The 25,086-nt window shown below is 38.9% G+C and overlaps 1 protein-coding gene across 1 annotated transcript in view; it reads left to right on the plus strand.

Moving 5' to 3' along the window:
- Positions 1-25,086, plus strand: part of FRMD4A (FERM domain containing 4A) — a 292,241-nt gene that overhangs the window by 29,507 nt on the left and 237,648 nt on the right. Inside the window, exon 2 of the mRNA XM_036761667.1 lies at positions 3,286-3,351. Coding sequence (XP_036617562.1) covers positions 3,286-3,351 — 66 coding nt within the window. The remainder of the gene's footprint in view (positions 1-3,285; positions 3,352-25,086) is intronic.

The raw sequence follows: 25,086 nt of genomic DNA on the forward strand, positions 1-25,086 counted from the left end.
TGAGAGTGCATAAAAAGCTTTTTGTTTTGAGGATTTCCCTATCCCCTAGCACAGATTAAAAGAAGAGGTTAGGGTAAATTTTCTAAATTCTATCTTTTGGATTCAGTGGCAGAATTCTTAGAGACTTTTATCAAAGTCACACAGTATTAAATGCTGGCTAATACTTGAGAGAAAGACACATCATTTTTATTACTATGATGAAATATTTATATGGCACTATTAAGTCCTTCAAACACCAATTTTCCTATGCTTTTGAAAAAGATAAGAATGTGGGAATAAGATACTGCATTAAATCTATATACACTTAATCCTTTTGCAGTGAGATGAGCTTTAGACTCTCCAGCTTCTGAAGAGAGGTGTGTATGCAGTGTTTCTCTTGTACATTCTTCTTCTCTGGAATGTTCTCAATACTATGAAAAGAGTTTTCAAAATAACATATTACTATTGCTAGTTGCATATAACTCTATTTTCTTCTGGGACCTTACATCCCAATCATCTGGGGCTCTTTCTATCGTGTTGAATTGTTCAAATTTGGAGGGCATACTCAAAGTACCCCCATTATTATTATATCCAGCTATGTAGAATTCCAAAGCTAGGACTTTACTTTTTGGTTGTAAGGTATTGTTGGGCTTTCATTCTTATTTAAGAACTCAGGACCCTAAATCCTCCTGAGTCTCATAGAGTTTCCATGGAGAAATGATGGAACTTGGGCTGAACAACTTTTAGAATCAGATCAACAAATATTTATTGAAATGCCCATGATCTGTAATTGTAGCTTGGCTTCCATCTTAGGGTCCTTTTCCTCCTGTCCATCACATCTGTCAGAGAAAACAGAGTTTTCTAGGAACAAATGCTCTATATATCCAGATCAAAATGGGTTGTCATACTATTTGGAGACAAGTTGAGATCATGTAACATGACTGGTTTGCTATATTCTTATTCTACTTTATTCTCTTCATTTCTGTTCTCATGATTGTCTAACCTCAACTCATGCCCTTTGCCTCAAAATGCCATGAAAATAGCAGCTGGAGTCTTAACAGCCTGCTCAAGTGGTGCACATGCCCTGGTGAGTCCCACCGAGGGAGGCAGACTTGAAGTATGGCTTGGTGATGGACAGTCAGACTATTTTTGAAGGAATAGCCAGAGTTTGGAAAAGATATTCTCTAGACATTTGGAAACCTGGTGTTGTTGGTGGTGGGGTGAGGATGAGGATGAGGATGATGTTGATGAAGATGATCATGATGACAGTCATTATCATTATTATCAGTACTTTTATTTATTTTGACCACAGCAAACTCACAAAGACTGTGTGGCCATCTAGCACAGTGCCTGGCAAATAGTAGGTGATTAATAAATGCTTATTGATGGATTTGTTGATTTCTTGGGACAGGAAATTAGTTGATCAGGTATGGGACCATTGTGATCTTTATTCATGCACATTAGGATTGAAGTATGACTAAATCTTTTCTTGGTATACTCTTTCTTGATATAGGTAACTACTGAGGCACTTATTATTCAGGAACATAGGAACTTAGCCAAGTAAGACAGCCTTTGTTTTGTACCAGATCCTATAGCAAGACAAAGAAACCATGAGAAGGCTCCCATCAGACTTCTTTGGTGTGGTACCAAGACATACAGAGTCAGAGGGCCTGGATTTCAAAAACAGTTCTGTTGATTGTTGCCTGTGTGACATTGAGCAATTTATTTCTATCTCTAGGCCTCAGTTTCTTTATCTGTCAAATGTGTGTGTGGAGGGAAGATATGTAATCTAGGGTCCCTTCCAACCCTAATAATATTTGGCACTTCTGTAGCTCCTTAAGGTTAATAAATTTATTTATATAAATTACGCCATTCAGTCAATAACACATGTGAAGTAAGTACTGTTGTCCTTATTTTATTGCTAAGAAAACTGAGTCTCAGAAAAATTAAGTGGTGTTCCCAGGGTCACACATGTTGAAAGTGTCTGAGGCAGATTTGAACCCAGGCTCCTTTGGCAGTCCAGAATGCTCTTTGCTATACCCAGATGCCTCTCATATTCTGCCATCTATCTAGAGGAAGAATTAGAGGCATTACTCACTGGGAGCCCACATAGGTTCGATGGAGTTTCCTTACAGTTGGGAGGTTATTAGTGCAGTACTGGAAGTTTATGCATGTGCATTTCCCCCCTTCCCTGATTATTAGAATGTAGTTGCTGAATGGTTAAGTGGGAAGGGGTTAATCCAGCCAGGATAATGCATCTTGCAGAGTCACCCTGTGTTGCAACATTCTGTTAAATCTAAGCAGAAGCATCTGGTAGTCAGGGGGGAAAATGATGCATGTTAATAGAGGAAATAAATGACCCTTAGGTACAGAGACTTGTAGATTGGAAAGACACAAAAGAATGAAGGTCAGGTTGACTACGCAGTCATGTCTCTCTGGATTTTTCCTAGTTGGTGGAAGGCAAGGCACACAGGTACATTTCATTATCTCCAGGGGCCTGCCAGTAGTACTAAATAAGGGTAGAGTGAAGATTGAAAGGGTACTTTTACTTCCATTGAACGACACAAAAGGTTTTTTTTTAGGATGATGCATGTATCAGATGTCCTGGTGATTGGACTGTTCTTGTCTAGGGGGGGCAGAAGATTAAAGCAGCAATGACTATTAGCATCACAGAGGTCATTCTATTCTTTGTCTACACACACACCTTCTCCAGGTGCCTACAGTTGTGCACGTGTGTGTGTGTGTGCATACCTGGTTTGCTGGTCCAAATCTCATTGGTACTAGGTGTTAATGCTACTTTTGTTTTTCAGTCTTTTCAGTTATTTCCAACTCTTCATGACTTCATTTGGGGTCCCATTTTGGCAAAGAGTAGAGTGGTTTGCCATTTCCTTCTCCAGCTCATTTTACAGATGAGGAAACTGAGGCCAACAGGGTTAAGTGACTTTGCCCAGGGTCACACAGCTAGTAAGTGTCTGAGGTTAGATTTGAACTCAGGTCTTCCTGACTCTAGGCCTGGCATTCTAGCTGCCCATTAATGCTATTGTTAGTTCTGTCTCTCTGCTTGAATTAAATTGTATTTACTTACTTTTTAGTGCACAAGGATCTGTGTGTATCTAGAAAAATGAAAGTACCTTAACAGTAAGGGCTATTTCATTTTTTTTAAACTTGTGTCTCTAGTGCCTAGTACAGTGCCTTGCTCCAATAAGGGCTTAATGAATATTGGTTGGGTAATGGAGTAAGGGTGACTGTCTGAAAGCTTCTGCGGCTTTTGAAAAACTCATGATTCTGTCTTTCTTTTTCTCTTAGATGACGGAGGGGCGCCGCTGTCAAGTCCATCTCCTTGATGACAGAAAGCTGGAACTACTAGTACAGGTAAATTATTTTTGGTTTGTTTTAAAGGGTTTTCTTTTTTGATGAAATTTTTTTAAAATCTAGTTTTCAACCTGTTTCCAAATGGGAGGAAAAATTTTGGTTTTCAAATGTATTCTATCTAGAATACATAGGTAGGACATACTAGTTGTGAAATCCTGGTTGAATTCTTCTCCCCCCACTTCCATTCTGACCCCACTTAAACTATTGTAGACAGATGTATATTTCGACTGATGTTAAATAAAAGTCCACAACAACCATTAACAAATCTTTATTATAACTACTCCTACTACTTGGAAGATTTTCCTCATACCTAGCTTAAATGCCTCCTGCTTCAAGTTAAGCCAATTTGTTCTTTCACGTTAAATGTGGATGGAAAACAGCTGTCAGCATTCTCCACTTGTCTTCACATATTGTATAAAGACAATTAGAAACTCCCTTTGTTTTCTCTTTTTAAGAATATTTTCCTATTCATCCCTCTAAAAAGGCTCGACATAATCTCTGTATTTTACATCTGGGAAAATTCAGATCCAGAAAATGAATATTGCACAAAAGAGAACAAATCCATGTCAGATAAGTCAGAAGTGAAATTAGAACTATTTTGCCCCCCCCAACCCCACCACCTTCACCCCAAGTCCCTGTTCTCTAGGTCAGACTACTCTGGAAAATCCATTCATTTCTTCAGAGCTCTAAAAAACAGTTAGATCTTCAGACCTGGGTATAAAACTTTCAAGAGTTAGTAATTTCCTGACTTAATTCTATTTTTGGCCCTGGATTAGAATTGTATGCAAATGAATATTGGAGACCCCCATCTCCAACTTCCCAGAAAAGATTTTGGTGGTGTTACTATATGGCTTTTCATCAATCATCATATTTCACCACTGCAGTGACTACAGTGTGTCAGTGGGTTAAAATTATGCCTTTTACCATTCATTGACTTTGGAAAAAACTCTGGGTACCTTCTTAGAGTGGGAGGTGGGGAGATAAGATACTGTGTCAGTGGGAGATGTGGAGAGAAAAGCAGAGTCATTCTCATTCACCCTTCTCTCCCCCTTCCCCAGTTGCATATACATTATTCAAACCTGTCAATAGTCAAACAATTAACCTTAAGAGTTGATAGTTTATACTTTTGACCTTAGTCAAGGACTAAATCATGTCTTGGATTTTAGAGGAAATCTGATGTTGAGCAAAATGTGTTCAAGTAAATATGTGGCTCCATGAATGCAAGATTTCCAGCTACCAATGAGGCTTCTGCATGCTTAAGAATCAGAGTTGCTTGTTTTTGTTGCTGCTGCTGTTCCTCCTTAGTTTTTGAAGAGGACCAATATCACAGGTGATGTCCTGACACAGTACAGTGATATCCTGATGCAGTGCAGTCTTGTAGACAGAGAGGGTAGGTGAATTGGATTTAAGGGAGGCAGAGCTCTGCAAAGTCTTCAGCCTCTTCTGAATGGTTAAGAATCAAAGTTGAGGTGTGGACATGTGTGTGTGCTTGGAATTTTTTTAATTGAATGCTAATAGCTTTGGAAAGAAGTAGTTGCTCTAACAGGAAATAAAGGCTAACATGGCACTGGAATTACATCTGATGTCCAGCCTGCCTTATGTGGTCAGGATAAATATTTGCCTTATTCTGAGAAGGGCAAAGATGTATGAGGAATTCTGAAACTGAATTGGACTAGAGAAACACTTATTTCAGTTTGTGATTTTTGCAGAAATGTTAAATCATAAATAAAATGAGAAAATGGTCTGTTTACCAGTGTTAGCTGCATACTGTCTCTGTACTAGCTTCCATATACAATCTATTTTAGTATCACATTCCCCAGGGACCTATTGCCATAGTACCTAATTGCTTGGCATGGGATAGAAGGGGCGATTATTTTAAAACAAAGGACTATTAAGTGGAAGGCATGATCTCCTCCTTTGTATCACATTTCAAACCAGGTAAGCAAAACCTACAGTAACAAGGTCACAGCTATTAGTTGCTGATTAATCAAAAGCCAGTTTAAAGATATGAGATGTCTATGTCTCTGCTCCAGAAAGATACGATCATACTCAGAAACATTTTATGGGATCATAGAACTATGGAAGGGACCTCTGAGACCACCTGGTTCTACACCTTCATATTAACTGAGGCCCAGAAAGTTTATGTGATGTCTTCATGGTCACATAGGTGGTAAGAGTTAGAGGTAGTATTTGAACCTAGGTCTTCTGACTCAAGTTGTGAGACTTTAATCTATTATATCACACTATTAAGAAAGACAATATCTTTATTTCTTCTACAGATATATTTTAAGTACTTGTTATGTTTAACACACATGTGCTATAGTTTATAGCATAGATGATTTTTCATCCATCTGATTTTTAAATAACATACACATTTTGACCTTGCACCCTCTTTTCTAATTTTTTTTTATTTATGAGACTATAAAAAGGAAATCTGATCCACATGTTGTAGATTCATTTGGACTTGGATCACCAAAATATATCAGATGCTAAATATTCTTCAATGTTCATGAATGTTTATAACAGGCCTTAAAATAGGGCATTGCATTTTCAAACCATTGGCCCTGAAGAAAAGTAGGGGTTCTCCACAAGTTTAACTGAACAAAGGTGGAAAGATTGAAGGGGAAGGCTTGGGGCGAATGCTCAGCCTTATATCAAGAATCTGCCTGAGAAGACTGGAGACCTTCTTTGGTTCTAGGGATGTTCTAGTTTTTAAGGCAGTGAACAGTTTGGAATCTTAAAAGGCTTATCCAATGACAGAAATACAGTACGGTCTTGTAGACAGAGAAGGTAGGGTCCACAAGCCAGCTCTGTATTTCATTGATAAGAGTTGGAAATTATCAAGAGAATTCAGATTGATAGACAACTACTCAGATGGTTTCACTGTGTATGGTGTGTATCTATGCCCATTGTGTATATTTGAGTAGCTTATTTCTTTCCCTGGATCACAAAGTACAGTTATCCCTTCCAAATCATGGGAGTTGGGGACACAGTGCCCCAGTGATCTGGGAAATCTGAGTAAAAATTTTTGGGTCTCCCTTCACACCAGAGAAGTCTGAATTTTTTCTTCTTTTATGGGGTGTTTACAATGTTAAAAGATTAAATATGTTGATATTATACAATACTATACCTATGTTTTGTTCATTTCTGAGTTTCTAAACTTTTTCTATATCATCTGGCAGGGGTCTGAGGCTTCTGCAAAACTCCCAAAAAATTCCCATTTAATTACTTATGCCGTCCCATGATATATCGAAACTGCAATGGGAAAAGTCGTGATGTGGTAGGGATAACTGTAAAATGTGTATAATTCTATCACAAAATGTCTTTAAGACACTTAGAGCTTGAAGGGATTGAATTCATGTTTCTGAATTCTTGATAATACCTCAGTGAATCTCTAGAAGTGTGAATGGTCAGTAACTCACATGTTGGGACTTAAAATTATATAAGTTCGTCCCCCCTTGACTGTCTCTGGCTCCTGGGACTTGAACTGTACATTTCTGAATACCTGGCTGAAAAGGGAGGCATGTTTGACCTGAGAATTTGCTAATCAACATAGCCATTTGTTTCAGTCTCTGCTATTATTTTGGCAAATCAGAACTCTAACTCAGAAATTCAAATTCCAAATTAAAGAAGTCTTATGGAAATCTCTCCTTGAGACTTATTGTCTTAGCTTCCTTTGCCTTGTCCTGCTATTTGTTGCTCTGCTGAGCTAGTAGACAAGACCATTGTTAGCTGTGTGTTCCCTTTCATTTCATTGGACCACATGGGCAATAACAGACAGAAAATAGGGCATTAGATAGATAGATACATAGATAGATAGATAGATACATACATACATAGACACATAGATAGATGTATCTACGTATGTTTAGGGAGGAAAGTCAAGCTTGTGATTTCATTTTTTAATGATAAGGCACTCCTTCCAGTGTAGACTGGCAAGACCAAGGCATTGAGAGATTTAATGACTTGCCCATGGTATCACAGCTAGCATTTGATATAAACGCTGTTTGAACCCATCTCTTTATGACTACAAGGGCTGGACCTGTAACCACTCTACCATACACTAACACACAGATATATAGCCAGATTTAGAACCATACCATGAAAAAGTAATATTGAGCATAAGAGGCACTTGCTTCTGTAAACTGGTATTAGTTGTGTAAAAATAGTAGCCATTTAATGGCACTATTGCTTCTGCATTTTTATTCACTTTTGAAGGGGAGCCTGGTGAAATGAAAGGAACACTGGCTTGACTTCAAAAAAGGCTGGATTTCAGTCCTAGCCCTGCCCTTTTCTGTGTGAAGTTGGGCACATCTTTTTCTCAACTTTTCTCTGCCTTAGTGTCGTAATCTGCAAAGTGGTAATTATAAAGACTTAAACTACCTAGGGTTTTGAGGAAAATGCTTGGTAAACTGCATGTTACCCTCTTTTCCTGCCTAGCATGTATATGTTGGGGAGAATCTTTTAAGGACAAAGAAAGAGGAAACAGATGTAGGCTGTAACTGAACTTTCTAAGTTAAATTGAAGAATTTCCTGAAGGTGGGAGTTGTCTAGTGTTGTAAAAGAATGAGTTAATGAAGGGAGAATCTGGCATCTCCTTGGCTTGAGGGCTTTTGAATTAAGGGGAGATTTTACTGAGTCTGAGGTGCTTTGGGTGTGGCTCTTTAATTATACTTTAAACTGCCTTGGTATATACCCTGCTGCTGTTGTTGAGTCATTTCAGTCCTGTCAGATTCTCTGTGATCCCATTTGGGGTTTTCTTGTCAAAGGTACTGGAGTGGTTTGCCATTTCCTTCTCTAGTTCATTTTAAAAATGAGGAAACTGAGGCAAACAGGGTTGAGGGACTTGCCCAGGATCACCCAGCTAGTGTCTAAGGCCGGATTTGAACTCAGATTCTCGTGACTCCAGGCCTGGCACTCTATCCACTGCAACACCTAGCTGCCTATTATACCCTAATAGTGTCTTGCCAACATGAAAATGGCCTTTCAAGGCTATTCAGGTTCAAAATAATTAGTTATGTTTGCCTTACTCCTTCCCATTTTCACCTACATTTTACTTGTTGCACTGGTTGTTTTTTCATTATATCTAGAAGACCAAGTCATACTACTGGCACTCTTTGCTTTTAGAACTTCTATTCCTTTTTATGCAAGAATTTCACAGAACTAAAATTGCTCTCCCTTAACCTCAGATGGTTTCGGCAAAGTCCATTCCCTCATTGGCTTAAGAAACAAATAGCTCTTCTCCAAGCTGTCCCAGTATTGGACCAGAGGCAATGCCACCAGTTTTTCTCTACCCTCTAATATTGAATCCCTCAGTGGTAATCCATAAACCATTTGTAAGTCTCTTTTTCCAATGTAGTAAAAGAAACAAAATTTTTTTACAATGCAGAGGAGTGTGAACACTAAGTTTTCCAAGAGTACTGAAACAGGATCATGAATTATTGCTATGATAAGCAATATCTCTGTTTTTAGGCCTGAAGTCAGGAAGACTCATCTTGAGTTCAAATCTGGCTTCAGACCCTTATTAGCTGTGTGACTCTGGGCAAGTCACCTGAGTTCTTCATCTAGAAAATGAGCTGGAAAAGGAAATGTCAGACCACTCTAATATCTTTGCCAAGAAAACCCCAAATGGGGTCATGAAGATTCAGACACAACTGAAAATGACTGAACACTATCTTAGATTCTGAAGTGGATATAAAGATAATAAAATAGCCACTGACCCCAAATTTTCTGTATCTTCTAAAACCCAGATGCATAAGAAACCATCTCTGCTAAAGTCTACAATGCATGTGTCTTGAACATACCAGTTGCTTTAATGTCTGTTTGTTGAATGCCTGAACAGAATTCCCCTTAGCAAGATTAAGTGCTAGCTTCCTAGCCACATAGGAATCTCAAATTCAACAAGTCCAAAATAGAACTCATTATCTTTTCTGAGATAGTTCATTTCAAATTGGTTTTTGACCAGTTTTCAACCAACAATTTTTACATGTATTTGTGTGGAAGAAGAACATACACATGTAGCAACAGTATTTAAAAATGGATTAGCACCAATTATTTGCAGAAGATAATCTTTGCTTTCAAGGCACTTAGATTCTATTGAGGGAATGGAATTATTGAGCTACAATATGAGACAGTATTTCATATGTTCTGGAAGAAAAATGCAAAGGTGGAGAAAAGGGTAGCCTGGTAGTTAAGAAAATACTAGATATAAAAGTAAAAATCTTGACTTTGCCACTGTATGAGACCTTATGTAATTCATTTAACTTAGTTGCATAGTACAGTGGATAGAGTGCAGAACTTGGAGTCAGGAAAACCAGGTTCAAATATTGCCTTAGACATTAGATGTGTAATCCTGAGAAAATCACTTAAACTCTCTGAGCCCCAGTTTCTTTTTCTAAAAAAAAAAAGGAGGATGTTGGACTTGATGGTCTAAGGTGCTTTCCAACTCTAAATTTTAGTAAGGTGTAGTGACCAGAGTGCTGACTTTGCAGTCAGGTGACTTAGTTTCACATCCTGGTTCTGCTGCTTGCTATCTGGGAGACCTTGGGCAAAGTCACTTCATCTATCTGGGCCTCAGTTTCTTCATCCATCAAAGTTAGGAAGTTGGCAAAGCTTGGCCCCAAAGACAAAATGAGAAAATGCACCTCCTTCCTGTCTTTGCGAAAGTGGGGGGCTGTGGGTGTGGAACGTTCCATTTACTGTCAAATTCAGATAATGTGTTGATTAGTTTTGACAAACTTCCTCCCTCTTCTCCTATTCCACCTCTTTTCTTATCTTTTGCTACTAGGGATGACTATTTAAGAAAAGAGAAAGGAATATATTTGGAAATGAAGGTAATACAAAAACAAAAGCTATCAACAAATATTTATAATTTTTTAAACTGATTTTGAGAAGCTTTTCCCCCTCCCCCAAAATGGAGGGACTTGAACTAGATGACCTTAAGTCATTACCAAGTTCTAAATCTACACTCCTGATCCTAAGAAGTGGTATTTGAGCTAAGCCTTAAGGGATAACTAGGATTTCAACAGATGAAGAAGGAAGGGTGAGAGGCAGGGGGAAGACATGCTACTATACACACAAAAGGTGCTTGATACATATTTCTCTCCAAAGATGCCAATGAGCTCTAAATTGCCATATCTAATGGCCTTTCCTCAATCCTCTTCCTCTAGTACCCCCCATTATATTGAGACTCACTCAACCCTCTTTGGCAAGATCACAGTGATCACAGTATTACAGAAGAAAGTTTTGTTAAAATACAGTGGATACTTTTGAGTGATCAACTGATTATAGACTCAAAATTATATTTAATTCCAAAATCATATACCTGAATAGGAGGGCTTCTTTGGAACAACTCCTTTCCCATAGGTCTTGTCTTGATGTATTGCTCCCCTTCAACCAGCAAGAGAACTATTTCTCAACTTCTGGCCATTCAAATGCATGACACTCCTCAGCTTGGGAATGTGATCATCTCAGTTACCATCTTCTCAAGCAAAGCGAGGGCAAATCTCTAGAATTCCACCATCTTTCTGGTTTTCTCTTCCTATGCCAAATGACAGCAAAACCTCACACCCTCCTTCCCCAAATTGTCAGGTTTCTCTCTTTCTCTGACCCTTTTCTTTTTCTTACTTTAATCTTCCCTGGTTATAGATGCCACTCATTAATAATATACCAGCTTATTGGTACATTAAAATTGGCTGGGGAATGGGAATGGTGATATTAATGCCAATAGCTTATTTCTGTATCTTCATTCCTTTCTGTACTTTTGAGTTCCAGAGAAACCTGTTCCTTTCTTGATTCCATCATCCTCATCAGGGCATCAGAAAGAGAGAAACAGATAATGCTGAGAAGAAAGCCCAGGATTCACGCACATCCTTTCACTGAGAGCCATAGCCCCTTTCACTTATCACTGCCCTCCTCATGCTAGACCTCACTAAGTAGAATGCACCAGAAATGGTGATGCCATTGAAATTATCATGCAAAGTTCCCTTATTGTTTCTCCTTTCCCTCACCTCCTTATGGAAGAGCATTCTGTACTCCATCACTAGCTGGAGCTTGCCAGTAAATGAATTAAAGGGGTGAAAAGGCACTGATCTATCAATAAGAGGAGGTCATGTAAAGGTGTGGCATCATTAGTCATTTAATAAGCATTTATTAAGTACCTGAGTTCTAACTAAATACCTGACTAGCCAGAGTTCTTTAAGTTACAGAAAGTCTCTGACACAAGGGTCCCACTTACATAGCTGCCTTTTCACATATGACTCTATATAGTTAGGTATTATTTGCAACTGTCAATCAATAGGTTAAGCATTTGATAAGCAGTTACTATGTGCCGGCACCGTGCGAAGTCCTATGGATACAAAGAAAGGTAAAAGACCATGCCTACTCTTGAGGAGCTCAAGATCTAATGGGGGAGACAATATGCAAATAACTATGTGCAAACAAGCAATATAGAAGATAAACTTGAGATAATCAACAGAGGGAAGGAAATGTGCATGGAAGGTACATATAAATACCTGTTAAAAAGACCACTTTGCTTCAGCATTGCTGAAGTTAGCAAATTGAATGACTCCTCCAGTTTTGACCTATTGGGAGAGGCTAACTTGATGTAGTGTATTAGTAGGTTGGATTTGGAGTTAAGATAATGTGGGTTTAAATTGTGCCTCTGAGATATACTAGCTGAATTACCCCAACTTATTTAACCTCTCTTTTTTATCTCTTTTTGGTCATTGGTGTAATCAGGATAATAACAGCATCTACCTCACAGAGTTCTTGTGACCTATGTAAAGCACTTGGTGAAACTTAAAGTGCTAGATAAACATCTGCTATTGTTATTATTTTCTTAGCTTCGTTGAGCTATTTATACTTTGATTTCACTCTCAACTGAGCCCCTTAAAATGTCTGTTAGAGTTAGGAAGCCTTTAAAAAAAAAAGGATTAGGACCTTGAATTCCAATTGTCTGAGGACTTCCTGTTTACCGGGCAGCTTAATCCTAAAGATTATATAGATAGGTGGTATTCACTGATTGAATGGAGACTGTTGGAAGAGTCTGAACTATAAGGTCACAGTATAGGGAATTGAGTGTACTAACTTTGGCAAAGAGAGCAAGAAGAATAAAGAAAGCCCTACAAATGCAGTACAGTGGTGGGAAAGGAGAGAGAAACTTTAGGATTTCCCAGCAAGAGGAATTTCCATGCCCCAAACAGGAAATATATATATATATATATATATATATATATATATATATATACACTTACATGGTTAACTATGCTTGGACAAAGGGGATGAAGTCACATACCAACTCTTGAGTCATGGGTGGGGAATGTATGAGGCAGTAACTGAATGTGTTTGTGGCCAACATTTAATATTGTATAGGTCCCTGTAAGGATGAACAGTTTGAGTTGGGCTTAGAGCACCAGCTAACCTGATACCTCAGGGGACAAATTGCAAATACCAAATACCTACATTATAATGTGTTCAAGTTCTACTGCACCCTTGAGACCACCTACACTAGAAATGGGGAAGAGGCGGAGCTAGTCTTGTTTTCCTCTACACCATTTCTGTGTACTCGACCTGATCCTTCCACTGATTTTCATTTCTGTCTAGCATGTTGATTCTCCTACTTTTGACCTTTGAACTTGTCCAGACCTAACCCCATTGCCCCTTCGGCTGTTAACTTTTCTCTCATTGATTTGGAGGGTTGGATATAATATAGTCCTGTGATCACCAGAGTTTAAAGCTGGAAGAAACTGCTAGTGACAAATTTGAGCATTGCTCAGGTGTATTCTTTGGGAGTCCAATCAATTTAACACTTATTAAGCACCTGCTATATGCATTCACTGTGAAACTATTTCACTTACTATATATACTATTAACAGAGCAATACTGAGGTTTCTGGACTTCAATATGTCAAAGCTACAGATCATAATACAGACAGCTTCCTATCCTAACTTTAACCTCACAGAGAAGCCAATTGATAAGAATAGAGGTTTTCCCCAGTTTATACAAGTTCCTGAAAACCTGCATATAAATGAAATTTTTGTAAACTGAAACATAATAACTGAAGATAACATAGACATAACTGAAGCCAACATAATAATAGCTTAGAGTTAATCTTTACCAAGGATTTTATCTCATTGGATCCTCTCAACTCTTGGTAATCTATCAGTCAACATTCAATTATTAAATGCTTATTATGTACCAGGCATCGTGATTTGGACAAAGACAGAAAAGAAACAGCCCCTGCTCTCAAAAATCTTATATTCTGTCAGGGGAAATCACATGTTGTAACAACAGTGTTACTAGCAGTTGCTGTGGAGGTGTAAGACCAACAACACCAGCACACAGGAGGGCTGCTAGCATAGGTTCTTTGATCTGCTTTTCTAAGGAAAGCAACTTTAAGGGGTTTACAATCTCACTTTAATCAAACATACACATATCATTCGCTTAGTTTAGGGGAAAAAGTCAGTACCCTGAACTTCAGAGCAAATACAGAGAAAACATAAACAGAGCAAATCACACAAATCAACAGATAGGCTTTTATCTGTCTGATCAAAGCTATACATACATGGTTACCAGAGAGAGAAGCACCAACATCTGGGTTTTCAAAGCCAACAACGGCTACCCAGAGTCTCATCTGGTCAAATCACATGATACTCTTCTAGTGAGTGAGAGCCCCAAAACAAAATGCCAACCTGAGATCTTATATACCGATCTCAGGGTCAGAGGGCATCACACAACCATGCAACCCAAACTTATGTGAACTAGGCTTTCTTGTTTCTTAAGCAGGTCAAAGACTCTTGATTCAAAGAAACAAAAGACAACAAAAAGTCCACTTTGCCTCGAATCAAAAGTACTTGATTACCTTAGCATTCTAAAAGAGAAAACAAAAAAGTCCCACCCTAATTAACATAGCACATACACTCATGTGGTGGATCCAAAATATATTCAAAGGAAATTTGTGAAGGAGGTACTGACCTATGGAGGTATGGATCAGGAAAGTCTTCTATGAGATGGTTTGAGCTGAGGTTTGAAGGAATCTAGGGATTCTAAGCAGTAGAAAGGAGGAAACAGTGCATTCCACACATGGTGGATAGACTGCAAAAGTATAGGGTAAAGAGATGGAAATGTTACTGTTGCCTAGTCTTTCCTTCTCTTCTCGGTGAAACTCTTTGAGGAAGGCACCTATACACTACATACCTCCAATTCCTCTTTTCTCACCTGCTACTAAACCCTCTGCAGTCAGACTTCTCATCATTCAATTAAAAATATCTTCTCCAAAGTTACCAGTGATATCTTAATTGTCCACTCTAATGGCCTTTTCTCACTCTTCATCTTTCTTGACTTCTTTAAAAACCTTTGATACTGTTGATCACCATCTCCTCCTGGATTCTCTCATCTCTCTAGCTTTTCATGACGCTATCATTTCTTGGTTCTCCAACCTGTCCAATTGTTTCTTCTCATCTCCTTTGCTGCATCTTCATCCATGTCATAACCAAAAACCATGGATGCCTCCCCCACCAAAGCTCTGTCTGGTACCCTCTTCTCTTCTTCCTGCTTATGATAATATTGGCAATCCTATCATCTTCTATGAGTTTAGTTATCTCTATGCAGATAATTCCCAGGTCTATACATCCAGCCCTAGTATCTCTCCTGAGTTCTGTTCTTGCATTATGAACCACATTTCAGATATCTCAAACTGGATGTCAAATAAACATCTCAAATTCAACATGTCCAAAATAGAACTCATTATTTTTTCTCTTCAAACCCTCCCATCTTTCCAACTTTCTTATTACTGTCAAGGGTAAAACTCTCCATCACTTAAGCTCGCAAACAGTATCATCCTTGACTCTTACAATCACCCTACATATGCTATCTTCTGTCAGATTTTGACATTTCTACCTTCATAATATCTCTTATATATGTCTTCTCTCCATTCATAGAGCCACACCCTAATACAGGCTCTCATCTCCTCTCACCTAGACCATTGCAATAGCCTTCTAATTGGTATCTCTGCCTCAATTCTCACTCCAATTCATCCTTGCCATCACTGCCAAAGTCCTTTTCCTAAATTGCAGCTCTGACCATGTCACCCTCTTACTCAGTAAATTCTAACTGCTTCCCTGTTACCTCCAGGATCAAATAGAAATTCCTCTGGCATTTAAAGCCCCTACAACTTGGCCGCATCCTACCTTTCTGGTCTTCTTATACATTATTCTCCTTCATGCGATTCATCATCTCTTTGGCCTTCTGTTCCTAGTGCATGATGCTCCATCTCCTGAGTCTGTCCCTCTGCATTGGCTATCATCTATTCCTGAAATGCCCTGCCCCTCCTCTCTACCTCTCAGCTACCTCAGCTATACCTGCCTTCCTTCAAGATGGACTTCAAATCCCACCTGTTGCAGGAGGCTTCTCTGGTCTCACCCCTCTCCCCTGTTGGTGCCTTCTCTTGCAGATGACCTTCCATCTACTCTGTATGTACATACATAAACATTAATATACACATACCTATATGTGCACAGATACATATATAGTCTGTACATTCTACATGTATGTACATGCATATTCTGTATATATACACATGTGTATGTATATGTGTGTTGTATGCACATAGTTATGTTATTTTCCCTCATTAGGGGAAAAAAACATTTTGAGGTCAAGGACAGTATTTTTATCTTTCTTTGTATCCCCAATAGGCAGCACAGTACTTGGCATACAGTATGACTTACTAAATGCTTGTTGATTAAGTGAAAGCAAAAAGGCCAGTTTGGCTGGACCATAGAGTTCATGAAGGGGAGTAGAGTGTCCTAAATGTGTCTAGAAAACTGGAGCCAGGAAGGAAAGGACTTTAAATGCCAAACAGAGGAGACTGTCTTTGGTACTAGAGGCAATAATGAACAAGTAGGGCAAGGAAGTGACATAGTCAGATGTGTGCTGTAGGAATACTACTTTGGCAGCCATGGAATATAGACTGGAGAAGAAAGAGACTGGGAGGTAGAGAGGTTAAGTAAGCACTGTTATCTCATTTTACAGATGAGAAAACTGAGGCTTATTGTGGTTAATTCATGGTCGCATAGCTAAATGTACTGGGGAAGAATGAGAGTGGAGGGTCACTCCTTGAAGGATTCCCTCAGTAAATCCATTTGTAAAGCAAAGAATTATTTGGTAATGTTACCCCCTCTTAGTTCTTCTGCTAGTTTTCTTAAAGTCAAGCATACTTGCCTAATATTTTATGATTGGTGATGGTGTACACATAGTTTAGTTTGCATTCAGTCATTCACAGAAAGGTTTGTCTGTCAGAAGTGTTTCATCCTGTTTTACCTTCTAAGCCTGAGGCCTTAGGAGGCATTGTGGTACGATGTGCTGGGGTCATAGGTTGTTGTTCAGTCATGAACAACTTTTCATGACCCCATTTAGGGTCTTCTTGGCAAAGATACTGGAATGGTTTGCCATTTCCTTCTCCAGCTCATTTTACAAATGAGGGAACTGAGGCAAACAGGGTTAAGTGATTTACTCAGGGTCACATAGCTCATAAGTGTCTGAGGCTGGATTTGAACTCAGTTCTTCCTGACTCCAGACTCAGCAGTCTATCCACTATGCCATCTAGTACATGACCTGAGTTCAAATCTCAGCTCTGTCACTGTAAGTATGAAGTTAATATCTCTAAACCTTAATTTCTTTGCCTGTAAAAAGAAAGAGCTGACTTAGATGACTTCTTAGACCCCTTTCATCTCTAGATTTATGATTTGGTAATCCTATGATCTAGACATATCATCTCCTGATATTTCCAGGAGTGCTAGCCACTGCTTTCTATTAAACAACTGCTCCCCACAACTGCCTGATGGGACTGATGTTATGGTATCATAATTCAGGATGGGGAAAAGAGCAAGAGGAAGAAACTTGGTGATTCTGCAACCTCCAAACACTATTAAAATTCAACAATTGCCCCTCATCCTTCTTAGAGATGAATTAGAAACATGACTTTGAAGGCTGGAATAGGGCTACATTATAATGTCCCTGTCTAATAGTCTAATATCAGTTCTCTAGCTAACTGCACTACAGCCAAAGTCTCTATAAAGAGATGGTATTGTTGGTATTATATGGGAAGGTGAGAATTGAAGGCATGTGGCATCCATTTTACATATGTTGGTGATTTTTTTGGGGGGAAGGTAGGTATTCCCCCTAACTCTTGAGCTCAAGTTATCACAAATGCATGTTCCTGGCTGTTTCCCATTAGGGGCTGTATCCCTTACAAAGTGCCTCACTGTACTAGCCAGATGTTATAACACAATGGGACAGACTTTTTTTGACATTCAAATAAGTTCCATAGTGTTCTGTAAAGCTGAGAGAGAACATGTGGCTAGCATGGGTTTCAGGAATGCCAGCAATCTTTAAAGATTCCCTGGAGAGCTGAGTTTCTCAGGAAATGCTTGATTGCCAGTTTAGAAATGGTAAAAAAAAATCTTGCTTAGGAAAAGAGTTTTTGAAAATTCACTTGCAGTCCTTTTACGTGACAGCAATAGACCCATTCAATGATGCTTCACTCATAGAACTTAAAAATATATGGCTGCATTAAACTGAAAATGGTAATATTATATTTAAGAATCATTTCACTTTCTGAAAAAAAACGTATCCAGGTTGTCTCATCCTTCAGTTCACAAGATTTGAAACTGGAAGGGCCTTTAGAAATCATCTAGACCGGTGGTGTTAGGAGAGCCACTAAACTATAGATGAGGATCCCTGCAGGATGCATACTGACTTAGAAAGCTACATTAATTAATTAATATTATCTGTTTTATTGCATTTTTGTTTATTTTGTTAAGTATTTCCCAATTACATTTTATTTGGTTTAGGCCACAATCAGGAGTGTTATGGGCTGCATATAGCCAGCAGTGTGTTTGACAACTGTGATCTAAGCTAACCCCTTCATTTTACAAGTGAAGAAACTGAGGCAAGAGAATTCAAGGGGATGACTAAAGGGAAAACAGTAGTAGTCAAGACTTGAACTCAGTTTCTCTGGCCCAAATTTATTTCTTCTTTCCATCATAGCATGCTCTCCTTGTAATAGCAAAGCTTCATTTAATAAAAATAAATATATTACTAAGTCAGTACCTGTATAATTCAAACAGAATATTTAAGGATCCAGATTGCCCAGACAATAACCTCTTCTACAATTCATTTTATATTATGGACAAAATTTTGGTCAGAGCAATGTATGTAAATCACTGCTTCCTCCCTGGCCCTTAAGTGCCATCCCATTTAATGAATTCTTTGAAGGTAGAGCTTGTATTAAACAATGATATTAAGCTTCAAACATGTAGAAAGCAGTACTGAATTAATAACTCACAACTTCATAGCTTATTAGGGTTACAAATATCTGCCCACTTAACTTCTTTTTAACCAAGCATTGTTAAGGGTAAACAAAGTGAACCCTAAGTGAAATAGTGAAATACAGTTAAGACTATATTTAGACTTGTTAGTGGTACTGGCTTTTAGAATAGAGCAGAGTACAGGGGCAACTAGTTGGCACAGTGGATAGAGTGTGGGAGACTCCTCTTCCTGAGTTCAAATCCAGCCTCAGACACTTACAAGCTGTGTGACCCTGGGCAAGTCACTAAAACCCTGTTTGCCTCAGTTTCCTCATCTGTAGAGAAGGACATGGCAAACCACTCCAGCATTTTTTCCAAGAAAACCCTAAATGGAGTCACAAAGAGTCAGACACAACTGAAGAATAATTGAACAACAATAAGAGTACAAGAATAACAAAGTTCTACCTAGAGCCATCCTCTGCAGTGGAAAGAATATTAAATTATGAGTTCAGGAGTATTAATTATGGAGGGCCTTGAATGAAGGCAATAGAGAACCACTATAAAGTTCTGAAAAGGGGAACTGAGCAATAAGATTGGTGTTATAGAAGCTAAGTCTGGCAGCAGTGTGAAGGATGGAGACACTATAGGCAGTGGTCTAGGCAGATGCCAGCTCAAGGATGGTAAGGATCAGAAGGAGGGAGGCAAAATTTGGCGAGACTTGATGATGTTGAATATGGAAGGTGAGGGGTGAATAACCTGGGTAAATGAGAGTGCCAGTGACAGCAAGAAAAGAATTAATAAGACAACCCACTAATGAGAGGAAAGCTACAAGGGAGCACATTGCAAGTGCTGTGAATTATAAGTTATGAGGGAGGGAGAATGATTTAAGAGAGGCTATTTCTGTTTTTGTTTTAGTTTATTTTCCAAACTCTTTCTTTCTTCTATTGCTCAGGGATTCTTAACCAGGTATCCATAACCTTTTTAAAAAAAAATAGGTAACTGTATTCCAAAAGAATTTTTTTTTGTAATACTGTGCTTTTGTACATTTAAGAAACATTATTCCAAGGAGCCCCCATGACACAAAAATGTTAAGAATCTCTCCTCACAGAACCTGCAGACTCATGGGCTGGAGTACCTTTCATTTCCACTGCTTGAACAAAATGATGGGAGAAAGTCAGGCACCTTTTGTTCCTCGCTTCTGTTGAAAGCACCAATTTCCTTGTGATATTTTGCTCAACCAAGGGATGTCAGGGTTTTTGGAAATCTAAATATATCACCTACTTGAGATTTCCTGAGGCAGGAAGCATCTTTTGGCTTTCAATAGCCATCACTCCTACTTTATGTATCTGCTTCATGCCAGCATTACCCAATGGAGGCCATGGTGCTTACCACCAAGCCAAGATTTTTTTTTCACCTATCCCAGCAAGCTGCCACCATATGAGGTAAATCTGATGTGGGGCTGAGTATGAAATAATTCAAAAGCAGGAGGGTGTGGCCTAATGGATATAGAGTAAGCCATGAAGCCACAAAAACTTAGGTTTACCTCTGAGACCTATTGACCGTGTGACCATGGAGAAGTCACTAGAACATCTCCATGTTCTAGGAAATTCTATAAGACTGCTGAGTTTCAGAAAAAGTGCTGATCTGCATTGATAGTGGGAATTTCCTCTTTGGGGAGTTCTCTGTACCAAAAAAAAATCACTCGTCTATCCTTATGTTTGTTTCTACGCTTCTAGTGTTTTATCTTCTTAAAGAGAGAAAGGAGCATAAATGTAAATGATTGTATATGTTACTTAGCTAAAGCTCATATTAACTATGTTTTCACCAGTTAATTTCAGCATTTCACATCCAAAAACTTCTTCACAATTATCTTAGTAAATTTATTATGAGTATGGTAAAAATGCTAGGCAAATTAGGAGAATTACTGTGAAAATGATTCTTCATAAATTTCATATCCATAGTTATTTGTACAGGTGTTAGTTAGAAAATAAGGAGGGCAAAGTAAAAATGACAAAAAGAAAACTCATGTCCTAGTACCAAAGCCACTCTTATCATTGTCTTCTATTCAGTAAATTTAATAAACATTTTTAAGAGCCTAGTGCACGCAAGATTTATTTAGTTTTTGCAGAGTAATAGACTGTGTAGTAAATGAAACAAACAAGTCTCTGCTCTCTGGGAGTTTATCTAAAGTAGAGAGCTATAATCCAGATAACAGATAATTATGTAGAATATGCTTAACTATTACAAGAGCTGCGGCAGCCAAAGGACTAACAATGTGGCAGAATAATAAAGGGCATTGAAACTTAGGATCAGAAGACCTGAAACACACTGACTTTGGCCCATAGAGGCTGTGTGATCCTGAGCACTTCACTTCAATTTCCTCATCTTTAAAATAAGGTTAGTTATGCTTGTACAATCTACCTCATAAGAAATAAGAATGTTGCATGGAAAATATTTTGTAAACCTTAAAGTGATATAGAAATAGGAGTTATAGTTAGTGCGGAAACATAGGCTTCCTTTTCTCTACTAAAGAAGAGGAAGAAGCAGGAATCCCATTGAAGAGACCACGAGAAATAAGACTAGAATACATAAATTATTTTACCAGTCTGCCATGTAGGGGCATCCCTTGTGTATCCTTTCTAATAGTCTAGGTTTTCACAGAAGCCCCTAGGAACATTCCCAGTCTAACAAGAGCTTTAAACATAGAAAGGATTTTGTCAAGAGACAGAAACAGAGATAAAGACCGTGAGGGAGATGGAGAGAAGGAGGATGGGAGGGAAGAAAGGAAGGAGGGAAAGGGAAAGCAGGGAGGAAGGGAAGAGAGGGAGGGGGAGAGAGAGAGAGGGAGGGAGGGAGGGAGAGAGAGAGAGAGGGAGAGAGAGAGAGAGAGAGAGAAAGAGAATCTGAGGAATATGAGAGAGAGAATATGAATTCATATCTAAGCCCAGAGAGTCAAGAAAACTCTTCTTGCCCTTTTACCTCCCCTCTCCCTCTGATTCAAAAACTCAGATCTTCTAATGTTAAATCTTTCCTTCAGCAACTTTGAAGCACAGAAAACCAAAAACCATATTGTCTTGCTTGCCATAATCCACTATTATTCAGGGGGGTCTGATTTGAAGGTCATTTCTCCTGGGTTAAAAACATCATGGTGTATATCCTCCATCCATCTACAGGGTATAAGCTAAGACTATCTGGTTGTATTGTAATTTGTTTTCTGAAATTAAGCTAAAGGGGTGGGGGCAGAGCTGGGGAAAAATATCTTTTGTGTTTCAATAGCACTTAAGTGTCTCTTGAACTCATTTAAATCACTTGCATTTAATAGGCACCTTAGAAATATGTCATATGGTAATATAGCTCTGCCTTACCTCCCTGTTCCCTTCCAATGGGACCTATTTCCTAGTCTGTTCATGTTCTTTGTAATGCTAGAGACTGCTCTCTGAACCAAATTTATTAATTCCTTTTCAGAAAATTCAGACATATCAATTTAACATCATCTCTATTCCCTGAGGGATGAAGTCAGTTTCTTCAGAAGTTTTCCTTCTAATGTTAGCCTTTCAAACCCTGGCATCCTTTTGATTACTCTAAAATTAAAATTGTAAAGGTAAGAGGGTTGTTTTCCCTCTCTGTTTTTCTTCTTCCTAGAGTCCTCATGCAGGACATTCCATCTTCCAATTATGTGCCTTCGCAATGGCTGTTCATACCTGGCATGTAACGTAATCCCCCTCCTTGACTCTGTCTCCTGGCTTCTCCCTCAAGACTTAGTTCAAATTCCAACATCTACAAAATGCCTTTCCAGATCCTCCCAGCACCCCTTCCAGCCTAGTGCTTTACCTCTGAGGTTACTTCCCATTTCTTGTAACCCAGGTCTTAATTTTTAAAAAATGCTACTTCTTTGAGGAGTCCTTATCTACAGGTGTCATGACTTGTTAGAGCAGGACAGCATGATAGGATGGAGACCCCAATACCTTGGCAGTCAAAAGACCTGAATTCAGTCTTGACATCGTAGTCAAGTCTTGGGAGCAGCACTGCCTTCAAGGAACTTACATTCTAATGGGAGAAAAGGGACACAGGAAAGTGGTGACCAGACAAGGACACTTTGCCCCTGAAATGACCAGGATGGGAAGTAGGCCCCTGGGGGAGTAGTTCAACATTTCCTTTCCAGGAGCAGGGGCAGAATTGACTTAATATTGGTTCTAGAATGGAAAAGGGAGTGAGAGTAATGCACAAGAGAATGGGCCTCAGTCTCTCCTCTATAATAAAGGGGGTGGACTAGATAATCACCAAGATCCCTTCCAGCTTTAAAAGTTTAAGTTTGAGCTAATTTACAGATGTTGCTTTCTCAAAAAGGAAATGACTTGTTCTAGGTAGGTATTTTGAAACTAATCTGACCAGCCTGTTCATTCTCATAGAAGAGCGCTTCTCTCCTGATATGATTTTTTTAATCATCTGGATGAATATTTCACATGCTGTTCCATAGAAAAATAGAAAGGTGTTTAGGAGTTTCTTTGAAAAACAAACACTTTGAATTTCTGTGTATTCTTTTTATACCAATCCTCAGGCATTGGGACTCTGGGGTTATGAAAAACAGGGTTTCAGGGCCTCAAAACTCTTGCAAATGCCTTTTCTAGACAATGCAAATACCAGGAAAGGGGAGAACTGCTGTGGTTGCTTATTTGCAAGCAATCTCTTGGATACACCCAAGTCTGCTAGATAGTTTCCCTTCTTTTTAGGTGCTAAGGCAGGAAGACAAGGAAGGAAGGAAGAAGTGGGGAATTTTACAACTGTCGCTGAATTTAAAAAAAAAAAAACATGATACAGGGCATTAGTGACAAGGGGATTCAAGGGAAAAACCTTACAATGAAGCAGTTCCAAGGTTTTTTGGGTTCAAACACAGTATCTGCCAGATAGCCAGAATATGGCAGTAACCCTTAGGTTTCTAATCTTTTTAATGAAGAAGAGCTGCTTTAAGCAATATTCTTAAAATATAGCTTTTTGATGAGCTATACATATGTATGTGTGTATATTTTACAATGTTGCCAGAGAGATTTTATACCAAGTCATTTGCAGAGGGAGAGAAGGAAGGAGAGGGGGAGAAGAGAGGAAGGGAAGGGGAGAGAGGGAGGGGGAAAAAAGAATAAATCAACAAGCATATATTAGGTACCTAATATGTACCAGGCATTGTGCTATACACTAAGAATACAAAGCCAAACATTGAAGAGTCTTACCCAAGGAGGATTCCAGGAGCTTAAATTCTGTGAGGGAGATAGTATGTACATAAATAAGTATAATGAATGAATGAAAAAATATGTGTCATGCACTATGCTAAGTACTGGAGATACAAATAGGTAAGCAAAGACAGTCCTTGCCTTCAGAGAGAGGAGGACAGGACATAACACACACAGGAGATGGTGATGAGTGAAGAACACTTTGGCCCAGAAAGTTACCTGAAAGATGAGTGGGGCCCTAGGAGAATAGATTGATATACCCCTGGCAGAGTTGATTGAATATTGGTTCCAGAACTTCAAAGGGGGTGGGAGTTGTGAGCAAGGTATGCTTTTGCCACAGTGAGGCATCTGGTAAGAAGATGGCAGGGGAGTAGGGAGTAATGTGAAGAGTTACTGGAGCATGTCTGCAAAAGTGGGCCAGGTGAGGCATAGGGCAGTCAAGGCAGCAGAAGCCCCAGTGGGAAGTTCAGGAATAAAAGGATTAAAACTATCGGGGCTGGCAATGGCAGCTAGGAAAAAAATAGATTTGGGGGAGGTGGGGACAACTAGAGTAAGAATAATATTATATTTAAAAAATTAAAAGATATTGGTTTTAGACCAAACCTGTGATTTCATCCATGGAATCTCATTAGTTGCTAGGAATTAAGGAGATACTGGTTTTGGACCAGACCTGTGATTTCCTCCTCATGAGGAAACTCCCTCTCACAATGCAGATCTACAGTGTTTCATCACATAATCGTCGCACCCTGGTTTGGGGGCTTTTTGGGGTTTTTTTTTTAGTTCAAAAATTGGTTTGTAGCCTTTTATCGCATAATTGTCACATGGTATAATTCTGTCTGTCATACTGCTTGAAAGGTAAACAGAGCAGCAAAATATTCACCAGTGCCATATGGATATGCATTTATCTCTCATGCATTGCAAGCAAGCCTCAAATTCTTAGCACACACATTGTCGGTATATTTCTGAAAGCCGACTTTCATGGTTTGTTTAGAGAACTGCAGTACTAATGGTATCGTCACCCAACCCAATGAAGAGCTGTAGTCGCAAGGGGAGTGGGCAGGCAGGTGAAGCTGCCATGAGTAAGTCACATAATACAGTAAGACTTGCATCTTCCCAATTTTAACACATATTCACGAGTATTCCCTGCATACTAATCTTGCACCAAAGACAGTTTAATAAGAAATGATTTTTAAGTAATAGCGGCA

This window comes from Trichosurus vulpecula, chromosome 5, assembly GCF_011100635.1.
Source record: "Trichosurus vulpecula isolate mTriVul1 chromosome 5, mTriVul1.pri, whole genome shotgun sequence".
In the NCBI taxonomy this organism is placed as follows: domain Eukaryota; kingdom Metazoa; phylum Chordata; class Mammalia; order Diprotodontia; family Phalangeridae; genus Trichosurus; species Trichosurus vulpecula.